Raw genomic sequence first — 12,667 nt, 5'->3', positions numbered from 1 at the left:
TCTTAACGGATTGATCCTACTTTACGTGCATCATGGCATCTATATGGATTACGATTAAGTATTGTCAACAGGTTCAACAAAATCGCCAACGAGGACCAGAAGATCGGGACTATGCTGATTAGCTTCAAGGACACAGTCAGGCAAGTAATCATAGGAATTGAGAGAGATTGTCGGTCGCTAGTGCTGTTCGGTGGAAGATAAATTGAGCAGCGTCGTTTTATGGAATTTGATTTTCACCCATATTGATAGCTCCGAAACGTTAAAGCATAGAAGAAATGACTACGACGACTGGGCACAGCTATCGTTAACTCGTGCATCGTTGTCAGGTGGGAAATCATATCACACTGAGCACAAGACAATATATGATGGGCAATATGCAATATACACAAGGTCATGTAAAGTGATTATTTGGTTATGTTAAACACTGGACGCATGTACGGCCGGCGCTGTGCGAACCGGCACCGGAAACCCAGCCCCAGCCGGGAGGACGGGGGGGGGGGGGGTGCCGACCCGTCTGGGAGATGGGGTGCTCACTGCTCACTGCTCAGAGCGTAGGCCCGGCTCGCCAACGGTCACCGTTCGGGAATCGTTCCCTGTCGACACGCCCACTGTCGGAGACGGCGGGGTGAGCAGCTGATCGATGAGGTGTTGCCTGAGTCCGAGTATTTGCGCAGCTGCGCATACCGTCCTTATAGTGCCTTCGATGGTCGGCTGGTTAGCTCAGCGGCGGGGGCCGTCCCCTCGGCCGCCCCGACCGGCGGGGGGACCTCCCGCGGCGGCGCTCGGTCACCCACGCGTTGATGGCGTCAGTGGCCTGCCAGGCGGGCCCCGACCCGCGGCGCGCCGGGCGGGCTGGCTCGGTCTCCCGTGGTCGGAATTCCCGAAAAGCGTCGGCTCCCACGATATCTTCAAGGTCAGCTGGCTCAGCTGACCTTGCATATTAACCTTGCATATTAACAGCTTGCGCTGTTAATATGCGTTAAAGATAACACGCAGAATTAAAAAAGCAGGTTCTGTGGAATTCACCGTCTTCTGCTTCTTTCGCTGAAAACGTTCGTCCAAAACAGCAAACTGCCCTTTTCTCGACAAAATCTATTTCGAGCGTAGTATCGTCAATTAAAACAGGTGCACGGCGCATGACGTTGAGCCATAGGTACAGCGTTAACTCCGCCTCCGGAGTCGGAGTCGGTAAGATTTTGGCGAGTCCGACTCCGACTCCGGGAAGAACCGTCGACTCCGACTCCGCAGCCCTAATCTTGAGTAGGTATACAGGAAGATGTGTGCAAAGTTTCGTTTCTCTATCTCGTCGCGTTAATTGCGATGCTATCGTCACAGAAACAAAGGGGGGACAACTACATGCCCCCCCCCCCTAACGGCCGGCGGGTGGCGCGGAGGCCCATCGGCCGCCGGGTTAAATATACCTATGATTCTTCTCGTACTGCTGTGAAGACTGAAGGTTAACATTATTCCGTTTTATATCTTCTGTCGAGGGGCGTCTCCTGTCGCTGTCATCGTGAATGGGGCCGTCCCGACGCCGGGACGTACGGAGAAGTCGGTCCAGAGCCACTGCACCGCGCTGTTTGTGCGAGTAAGCCGTGGGCTACCGCTGCAGATCAAACCATGGTTGACACTGAAGAGTGCAGCGATACCACAGAGCTTGTTACGAAGACGGTGAGTGAAAAATAACCTCTAAGCCATGTGTCGCATACCGACGTAGCATAAGGTGACCTTTCCTGACCTGCCATGACCTTGACCTCCTCGAATTAATGCTTCTTCAGCCAAGATCAGGATGCAGAATAATAAAATGATTGGTGTGTTTTCGTCCTGAGTTTGGACGTTCTTTCGAAAGCCGCTTACTGCGTGTCGATACGTGACCAAGGAGCGGACCTGAAGGGGCCCGGCTGCGCGGTTGGCACCGAGCGGGTTAAGCTGCGTCGGGTCCTCTCGGTGGGGCTGGCCTCCCCAGCCCCTGACATGCGTGAGGCCGGGGTGTCGTCTGTGATTGATGAGGTATGAGGTGGCGGGTCCGAGGTTTGCGCTGCTGCCTGGTCCCTTGTACAAAGGACGCATCTACGATGGTCGGCTCAGCGGCGGGGTCCGTCCCCTCGGCTGCCCCGGCCGGCGCGGCGAGGGACCTCCCGCGGCGACGCTCGGTCACCCACGCGTTGATGGGCCAGGCGGGTCCCGACTCCCGACCCGCCGCGCGCCGAGCGGACTGGCCCGGTCCCACGACGCCGGAATTCCCTCCGCAAACTCTAAAATGCTGTACATATTGTAAAAGCACAGGAAGTGTTTCCTCTTCAGCGGACGCATAATGTTATTTCTTCCCTACTTGAACAAATCAGATCATCTAGACAGGGCAATGTGCATAATAGAAGTGCAGTATGCCGGATACAATCCCTCTTACATATTTAACAAGACAAAGTAGTTGCAACGTTGTTTGTATTTATACCGGTGGGTCCGTATCCACAATTTTATTCCATACACAGGTCGAGAGTAGTAATGGAGGTAAGTTAAGTTGTAAGCAAGAGAGACAGAGCGAGAGAGAGAGAGAGAGAGAGAGAGAGAGAGAGAGAGAGAGAGAGAGAGAGAGAGAGAGAGAGACAGAGACAGAGACAGAGACAGAGACAGAGAGAGAGAGAGAGAGAGAGAGAGAGAGAGAGAGAGAGAGAGAGAGAGAGAGAGAGAGAGAGAGAGAGAGAGAGACAGAGAGAGAGACAGAGAGAGAGACAGAGAGAGAGAGAGAGAGAGAGAGAGAGAGAGAGAGAGAGAGAGAGAGAGAGAGAGAGAGAGAGAGAGAGAGAGAGAGAGAGAGAGAGAGAGAGAGAGAGAGAGGAGAGAGAGAGAGAGAGAGAGAGAGAGAGAGAGGAGAGAGAGAGAGAGAGAGAGAGAGAGAGAGAGAGAGAGAGAGTGTGTGTATTTGCACGCTCGAAAGCCAATTATTGTCAGAAATCAGGTACACACAAAGACACATTATCATCCACACCGCCAACCAGAAGAGTTTACTGCTGGCAAAACACCAATACGGGCGAGGGTTAACGTGTAGTTCGATAATGAACGGGGATCCATTCTTCGGCACAGCTTAACTTCCGGGACCCAGTCTCTATATTTTTTCTTCTATGAATGAAAGGATCTTTTGGCTACTCCGCAGTGACCCTGAAACATTATTTATTTTTGCAGTGCATAAGCTGGAATGACGTGGGCAAAGTTAATTGCAAAGAAACGGTTTTAGTTTCAGAACATTTCTGAGGCTAATCGCGCCAAATAGTATACGTTATTGCAAAATGTCAAATAGAATGTTACGTGCTATCCAGATGATGGAATTTATACCGACACAAGAAGTCAAAAAGTGGCATCGTGAGTCATGTTGCATACCTATAAATCGATTCGTCAGCTCGGCTCGAGCTCAATAGTTCATTCGCGGATGATCGGTTCGTTTTTTTACAGTTTATGAGCCAGCAACCACCCTCCCAAGTCCCCCCCTCCCCCAACAGCAACAATTGTTGACAAATACTGTGATGGCCTAAAATGCCCTCAATTATGTTACGTATTTGGGGCTCTCAACTTTGATTTATTATTATTATTATTATTAATTCTTTTATGAATGGATGGTCGCATGAATGAAAGAATGAAAAGCTCTACATCATTTGAGTGTCAGATGAAATCCATCCTAAAATTTGATCTACCAGTCTGCAACGGAAAGGTTTAAAAACGGCAGCGCAAGTTAACCCGCGAGTTGCTGGGGGGGGGGGCGTTAAACGCCCCCACTTTTTTCGCCGGGCCATAGCATAAAAACGGCGCGCCGCAGGCGCGCCAAATTTTGGGTACCTGTAGGGAATTGATTGAAGTTTATTGTGACAAAGTTTCAAAAAAATCGGTCGGAAAATTTTTGAGATATCGAGGTTTTAGTGACGTCATGATTTCTGAGTTTTCGACCAAAAACGGCATATGTTCAAAAAATCATATAAAATCACACAACAGACATACAGACATGCCGTAACGCCATTAGATTGCCAATACCATGATCAATCAAATGGCTATCTTCGATTATTGATTATCGTTCCGCATTTTCCAAAATCTTGAACCGAATCTTGGCAATTTTTCGTGACTACTTCACGACCATGATACATGAATTTCTTAAATTGAACTTTTTGAGCCAAACACGTACACATATGATAAAATGAATGTCACCATCGTGTTCTACGCCCCAAATTCACCTATAAAACATGTGTCACAGGCTGCGAATATCAGTTTCGATTTTCGGGGATATGTGCCTACCCGATTGACCTGACCTTGACCCTGACCTATGCTTGACTGACCCCTATATGGAGCTGACACTCTTGTAGGCCTTATAGATGGATTGTGCACCGTTTTGACAGAGTTTATGGACGAGAGGCGCCCATTGCGAAGTCCTGAAGTCCATGCTACTGAAAGCCCGATTTCAGGTGTTTGACCTGACCTTGACCCGACCTGTGACCTCAAAATTCAACTTTGAAGTACTCATCTGAAGCGTCTCGTCGCGCTCTTTCGTTTGCCGCCTCGTGCGTTTCGCTGCGCCTATTGGTTCTCGAGTTATCGGCTGGGGGCGTTTAACGCCCCCCCCCCCCCCAGCAAACGGTGGGTGGCGAAATACCCCAGCAACTGCCGGGTTAAGTGCTGTTTCTAATCTATGCCGTTTTTTATCAAGTGTCTTATAGCTCCTCAATCTTGAGCCGCTTCTCTCACGATTAATTTTATATGATGCTTACATTATTCAAGAAGTTGCTGTTTTCGAGCTCGTTGGTCTTAAAAACTGCTATCGAAGTAACTTAAAGTGTTTCGGCACTTAAAAAACAATCGATATTTAAACCTCACCAATTTAGGCATTTTTCAGCGTCTAACATGTAGCGGAGGCGCGTAGAAACATTAAGTTGTTCGGCCCTTGATAATAGAGCCAGAGCTTCGCTGAAAAAGAAAAAAAAAGAGCGTGCTGCTCGTGACGAGAGAAATCCAATGATTTTAGGGTCCTGGTCATCGCTGACGAGAGAAAGCCAATTATCTTTACCTATGTCCTGGTCAATGTTGAGATCCTAGGTCGACCTCCCAGATCAGGAGGTCGGTAACCCAAAAGCACGGAAAATTGGGTCCTGCTAGAATTTCTCCAAGTGAAGTTTGCTGAGACTTGGCTTTCTCCTGACTTCGAATTTTCACTTGCTTTGTTCAAAGATGATGTATCAAAGCATTTCGGGTAGGACGGGTCACGCCAGATCATCCATTAGGATTTAGGCGTTCCGCCGGCTATCCATAGAATGTTAATTAACCAGCACTGACAGCCTTGTAACATGTTGCATAGGCACTATACCTGATACCAAACTATGCCTAGTTTTCAAATGCTAAAATGGGTGCTAATTTCAAACCAGCACTTCCTAAAAACCACGGTAAAAAGGTGTAAATTAAAGGAAGTTAACGGAGATCATTTCAAGTAAATGACCTTAACCTGAGTTTCACGTGACCTTGGCACCCACAAAAATCAATGAGACAAACATTAAATAGTATATTTACATGTTGTCACGCCCCTAATCACGAAACGACTATGGAAACACATAGAAGATGTGCGCTGACTTTCAATTGCTATTCTGGCCTGACATGATCTTGAGAAAAATAATCACAGGTCAAAGGTAATTTGGTTGAGGGATTTAAAATTCTCGGAGAAGATGCAAAAATGATAAGGACTATTAAATTTTCCGGGAAGTTGTAAAATTGATTAACTCCAGGGCACCAAAGAATCGTCGCAATGCAATCCTTCGCTTTGCCGGGATTTCATATTGGTGAAAAACAGGGGGCGCGGTCTAACTTACCTCTACTTATATGTGTGGTGAGGGTTAATATTCATTTTATCTGTGCTGATGAATGTGCGACAATTTCCACATGAACTGAGACCAGTCCATATGAGTATGTTTTTCTCACGGACAATGACAATGTAGAAGCAATGCGAATAAAACCAAACGTTTCGGACAATAACGTGCCTTCGTCAGTGGAAAAAAATAAGTGTAGGTTTAACATCGATGAGAACTATATGCGGCACCGTCTCGGTCTGGCCAGCCGGGTTGCCGATAAAATACACATTTATGTTTATAAGCTTCCATGATGTGCTTTAAAAAAACTGCTGAAAATATAGGTATCTTAAAAAAAATAAAGTTAACTACTTCACCGATTTTATCGAAAGAAAACATCTATGCCTTTATAGTTACTTATTTCTTGCCACTGACGGAGGCATTTTTTGTGCGAAACGTCTGTTTTTATTCGTATTGTTATTGTATTGTCATTCCCTGTGAGAAAAAAGGATAACTCTTCAGTTAGTAACCATAAGAGCATAACGGCTTAATGTAACACTTCACTGTGTATACGAAACCTATAAGTCCCTCAAAATAATCCTATTTACAGCTTTTAAAAGATACAGCTTAGGCGTACAATTTCTATTCTGCATTAACCCGCGCCCTGATGGGGGGGGGCATTTTGGCCCCCCCCTGTGGTTTTTCTTAAATAGCGAGAAAACGGCGGCGCGCAGCGCCGCCAAATTTTGGGTACCTTACCGGACATCAATTTGACACCTTCACACAAAATTTCAAGTCACAGGTCACCTCAGGTCAGGAGTTATTGAGGTCAAACTGAGGTCATGTTCGAGTAAAAATGAGCAAAAAACATGACATCTTGAAACGCTCACCAATTCTACAGTTAACAAGCAATTTTAAAGTTCTTTATGTGGTTGTGTAGAGAAAAGACGGCGCTACAAAACTGCTATCTCGGATTTTCGAAATTTTCGGATTTTGACCCCCAAAAATAAAAAAATTGATTTTTTCAGAAAAACTCAAAAAATTTCCAAAAATTTTTCGAATTTCGAAAAAACTGAAATATATGTGATAGACCCTGCGCTCTTCGATATACATATCAAATTTTAGATCGATACCTCTTTTTTTGGCCAAGTTATAGCGAAAAAAACTGTTAAAAATTGATGACGTCAAATTTTTGAACTCAATTTTTAGCAATTCTAGACCTCGTAGCGCAAAACGGAGACCACCATTGAACTCCCCGTGACGAGCTGCATCGAATCGATACCCATTTTATGCAAAAATATCAACTTTGAAATTTGACCTAATTTGACCTGACCTTGACCTGACCTTGACCTGACCTTGACCAAAACGTGACCTAAGCTGGCCCTAAAGTCTGTCTGACCCACATAATCGCATTTGTCATGTAAAATGGACCATAAAACATGTATCACATGACACTTTCATATTGTGACCCCCCAGTGACCTGACCTCTGTGACCTGACCTGGTATCAGTGACCTCAAATAGCAAAATATGTGTTTGAAGAACATTTTCCCATCGATGATTTTCAATGAAATGCATTTTACACGATTTTACAACGCATTTCTTGAAATGCTTGTAAACGGTGAAAATTCGACCTTTGACCTGACCTGTGACGTCATCGGTTTGACCGAGGTCAATGAAATTGGGGCACAAGGTAGTTCCCCGTTGGGGCTATCCAACACCGTTTACCGCTTGTCGCTATGTTGCGTGGTTCTCGAGATCTGAGGGGGGGGCCAAAATGGCCCCCCCCCCCATCAGACCGCGTTGCTCGGCAGACCCCATCTGGGCGGGGTTAAGATAATGTTCATTTATCGCCACAGAATATGTTAAATTAGTGCTGCTGAGGTTCGCTTTCGAAGAGTCTCCTCCAGGCATTCCACAGCTCTCTCAAGTGCCATTTTGGATCACGGAACATGGCTGGGCGCGGGACAGGTCGTCTGCGAGCTTGGACGGACCACGTGACCACCTCCCCTCCCCCTCACTCCCGTCCCCTTCCCCAGCAGGGCGTCCGATCTAACCGCGCCCCAGGCAGTCGGCTCGGTCCGACCCTCACTGATCGAGCCACGGCCCGGTGCCGCCTGAGTTTGTGCCGGGTGCAAAACTGGAGCAGTAACTAGCGCCGGAACTAGTAATCAGCACGACCATCGTCAGATGGCAGGAGTGAATGGAATAAGCGGTTCCAGGTTTCAGAAGGAATGGGGCAGGAAAAAGCGCTGAAAACAATGTTTTGCTGATATAGCCATAAAAAGTTCACTGAATTAGGAGAGCAGCACATCAGTTTAAAGCCCTTCAGATGGTGGTTTCAATCAGCACACAATCATTTCTCAATTCGTCTCCAACGGTGTCACAGGCCAAGAATACGCTGAAATACTAGTGTGTACAGAAGCAACTGCGGGTCCCTGTACATGGGACCGAATATAAAGGGCCGATTATTGGTCAGGAACTAGATGTTAGAGCAGGTGCTGTCTAGTTCATTTACAGTTGAGTTTCATGCTGAGCGACATCAGAAACGGTCCATATCGGAAAACGACAAAACTTTATGACGTCATGCTGAGTGCTACAACAACCAAACTTTCCTCAAATATTGCCTAGGTATTCATATAGAAGCTATGCCAAGTTTCACGTTCGTAGCTCATCAGGTTTCGGAGATATTCCACAAAACGTAAAGGGGGGGGGGGCAACTTTATGCCCCCCAGCGGCTCGTGGGTTAAAATGGGGTCAAACTACGTGTTTGCTAATAGCTTGAACACAGATAACAGTACTACTGTTATCTGTGGCTTGAAGCATAGTGAAGCGTAGTGAGAGTGTAATAAAGTCGTAGAGCGGTGCCACTCAGCAAAAGAGGTTTGAAAAAGAAGCGCCCTTCTTTTGCTTGTGCGTCCTTCTTCTCCCGGTGATGCCCCTCTTTTTCCGGAAGCGTCTCACATACGAGTATGATGGGATGACTCACTTTCCCTTTTCTTCTCCCTTTTTATCCCTTTTTCTTCTCCCGGGGGCGCCCAACCTCTGCTTGGATCGTGGATCGACGTAAACGTGGGCCTCATGGGGAGGCCCACGTTTACGTCGCCTCATTTCTTCCAAGGGCACCCAATTTGCTGTCTGTAAGACGGTCCACTTATCTGGAGCGCTCAACTTCTGCTAGAGGCGCTCCTGTTCTTCCTGGTGCGTCCCACTTTTAGCGGGAGCGCACCCTTGTTCTCCTTGGGCCATCCTCTGCTGCTGGGCGAGCCCAAACATCAAGGTGTCTGGCGTACCTGTCCGCGCGACCCCCCCCCCCCGTAAAGCTGCTAGGGGTCACGATCGACAGGCTGGTCCATTTTGGAGAGCGTTTGAGCGGGACGCCGCGGGGAGCCACGCGGCCGCCGCATACTCAATGGCGCTACGGACGTAACCATTAGCCACCGCGCGCAGCGGGTGCTCTCGGAGTTCCCATGAGTGCCCGGTGAGCTTCCGCAGCTGGGCGGTGCGCAAGAGAGTCTTCCGCTTGAGGTTGGCGCAGTGGATCGAAGACCTCAAGAAGTCTGATGGCTCCTTGACCTGCTCTGAAGAGGAGAAAGCCGCTGCCCTCTCTGAGTTTTTGCCAGCGTGTTCGTAAGTGAAAACTGCTCGGATGTTCCTGGCCTCGCATCCCAGGGGAAGGTCCTCTCCTCGAGAGAGCAGAGGTGACTCCTCGCATGGTCGAAAGGAAGTTCCTCAATCTCAATGCTTCAACTTTTCCGGGCGCCGACGAGATCCCTTCGAGGGTCGTTCGTGAGCTAGCGACCCTACTGCGCGTTCCCATCAGCTCACTGTTTAACCCGCGCACCGACGGGGGTCTGCGCCAACTTCGCACCGACGGGGGGGGGGGGCGGATGACCGCCCCCCCCCTGAGATCTCGAGAACGAAGCAAGATAGCGACAAGCGGTAAACGGCATCGGATACGCACGGCCAAGATCTACAATTTTTACTAAGGTCATTTTCAGGTCAGGTCAAAGATGACGTCACAGGGGTCGAAAAAGTCAAAATGGCGGCGCTAGATATGGAGAGAGTTTTTCTCGAATAACTTTCGAATTAGTCAAGATAGGAACAAACTAAGGACATCATCGTGATCCTCTCGTCAATCCGCATCGAATGATATATATGTTGACCTCGAAAGGTCAAGGTCAAAGGTTGACCTCAGGTCACGTGACCTCGAGGTCATCATGTATATCATTCGATGCGTCTTGACGAGCTGAACACAATGAGACCATCCACGCGTCTGTATCTTGTTCCTGTACGGAGTTATTGGCCAAAAACCTTTGGTGACCTTTGATGACGTCACATGACCTCACAGCTGCCCAACAGCAAAACAGACCTCAAGGTAGTGAAGGTTGATCGTATATGAAGTCATGTATGGTATATGGGGTCATTCCGACCCGTTTTAGTGGTAAAAACAGGGAGTTGATTTTTCCCCCATTGTCTTATAATGGGGAGGTCGCGAAATTGACCTGACCTTAGGTCACCGACATCAAAATTCCGAGATATACAAATTGTAGCTACTAATGACCTAATAATATCCTGCGACTTTCAAAGGCCTCGGACATCTACTGTAGCTCTGGCACGGTGACAAAGTTGCAAAAAAGTGACTTGAGGTTGGGTCATTCAAAGTGACCTGGTGACCTGACCTTAAAAGGTAGGAGGTTCAAACTTGCACATCATGTGTAAAATTGATGAGGTTATAGTCATACTAAATTTCGCGCCGCGGTTTTCCCGCTATTCGCGAAAAACCTCAGGGGGGGGGGCGGATATCCGCCCCCCCCCCCGTCGGTGCGCGGGTTAAGAAACCGCTGGAGAGCGGTGAGCTCCCATCCGAGTAGAAGAAGGGTTCTGTAGTCTCTATCTTCAAGAGCGGCAGCAGGCACGAGTCCACAAATTACCGGCCAATCAGCTTGACATCAGTCTTGTCAAAGATACTTTAAGGAATAGACCGTGACAGGCTTGTTCAGCATCTAACCGAAACGGGACAGCTGAGCGATGCTCAGCACGGTTTTCTCCCAAGAAGATCATATGCTATCCAGATCCTGTCATCCCTGTAAGACTGGAAGCGACTGATTGAGAATAAGATAAGGAGTCAGCTGAAGTCGCCTACCTCGATTTCCAAAAGGCGTTCGATTATTTCCCCCACCAGCGCCTCTTTCAGAAGTTGCACGACCTTGTGGTTTGTGGGAATCTGCTTAAATGGATCAAGGTCTTCCTCACTGGATTCAGTCGCCAGTCAGCAAGTAGTCGTGAACGGGGCCAGGTCTGCTCCTGCTTGTGAACAGTTTGTGAACAATGAACAATTTGTGCCGTAAGGAGCGGCATCCCACAAGGTTCGGTCCTGGGTCCGACTCTCTTTGTTGTCTTCGTCAATGACCTCCTTGAATGTATCAAATGGCATCAAACTATTCGCGGACGACACGAAATTGTACAGGGTGTAACGAAATCATCCAGACATCTTTCTTGGCGCTGTAATTAAGGATCAAAACAATATGATATTTTCGCCACCTTTCATAAGAGCGCAGGTTCAATTTTTGGAGCATTCCAGCCACTGAGTTTTCCAGCACAGTGGGTTTCATGTAGAGTAGCGCCTTACTAATCTGTGCCCACAGTTAGACGGCGCTGGTGGCGGGCGTCCCCTCGTTCATCTCGTGCTGGACAATAGTCCATAAGATATCGATGGAATTGGGATGAGAACTATTTCCAAGCCATAGCCCGTTAGCCCTGAAGAAAAATACGTCCTCTCGGCATCACTTCTCATTCTGCTAGGGACTTGAAGGTGGTGCGCCGCCCCGCATGAAGACTGCGCGGCTTGAATCAGGCATCGGTACACGTTCAGAAACCGAGCCCTCCTGTGCCGTCTGGTTGAATGGCTCCAACCAATCGCTAGCCATGATGTTGCGCCGGTAATACTCGTCACTGATAGTGGTTTTCTGTGGCGTCATGAACAGCTTGAATATTACACAGCACCTGAACATGCTCCAGGTCTGGATTTTGACCGGATTTTTTCTTTACGCCGGCGACGGCCGGCACGTTCGAGCTGCTGGCAGCCCACACATGGCCGATTTGACGGTTCAACGGATATCGCAGCTCGAACAGCTTCCCATCCGAGTAAGCCACCTCATTCATGTCTTCCTTCGACCAGTTGACACGCCCTGGCCTGAGGCCAAAGGTGGTGGGACTGGTTGTTTTTCCCGTAAATTTCATTATCTTTTCAGTTTGAAGGGCAGTAAAACCAAGCTACAGGGCGGGTAACGGTGAATCATGATGTGGGACCTATTATTATCTGCCTTGGTGAGAATTCGAGTCAGATTGCGGATTAATTGGTGCCATTTCCTTGTCACTATCTCGACAACTCTCCTCACCACTTGGCAAAGGGCGCTTTTGCGATCGAGGACGGGCTGAGTCTGCCACCAAGTCCCAGCTTATTACGCCTCAGATAGATGTGCTACTGGCTGCTGCTGATGTCCAGCTGCTGACAGACCAGCTTCTGCCTCATATCACCATGCCAGCAACACGTAGCCTTACTACGAAACGAGACTGTACTCCCTTCTCTCCACTGCCTTAAACGAAAACTATCAAATGAACCCGTCGCCCGTCGGCGACTCGACTCTTACTCAGAGCAAAAGTCATTTCGCAAGGTCAGGTCACTGCTGAGTTGAAAGCAGATACCAAAGGCACGCATTCATCCAATTTCCAGCTTCTAACATTAACCCTCGCCGGCACAGGCCATTTTGCGTCCTTCGACGGCACAAGGGGGGGGGGGGTGGTACGACCCCCCTCGCGTTTGGCCCCTGATTGAGCTAGAGCTTCGCGAAAA

General features: G+C 48.3%; 1 protein-coding gene across 1 annotated transcript in view; it reads left to right on the top strand.

Annotated features, from left to right (window-relative positions):
- The window catches only part of LOC122393759, a 35,661-nt gene extending 35,181 nt beyond the window's left edge, over positions 1-480 (top strand). Inside the window, exon 12 of the mRNA XM_043390094.1 lies at positions 72-480. Coding sequence (XP_043246029.1) covers positions 72-118 — 47 coding nt within the window. The 3' untranslated portion in view covers positions 119-480. The remainder of the gene's footprint in view (positions 1-71) is intronic.
- The last annotated feature ends 12,187 nt before the right edge of the window (positions 481-12,667 follow it).

Source organism: Amphibalanus amphitrite, unplaced genomic scaffold (assembly GCF_019059575.1).
Source record: "Amphibalanus amphitrite isolate SeventyFive unplaced genomic scaffold, NRLGWU_Aamphi_draft 000552F_arrow, whole genome shotgun sequence".
NCBI lineage: Eukaryota > Metazoa > Arthropoda > Thecostraca > Balanomorpha > Balanidae > Amphibalanus > Amphibalanus amphitrite.
Note: the sequence above shows the minus strand (reverse complement) of the source record. Positions and strands in the feature narration are given on the sequence as shown.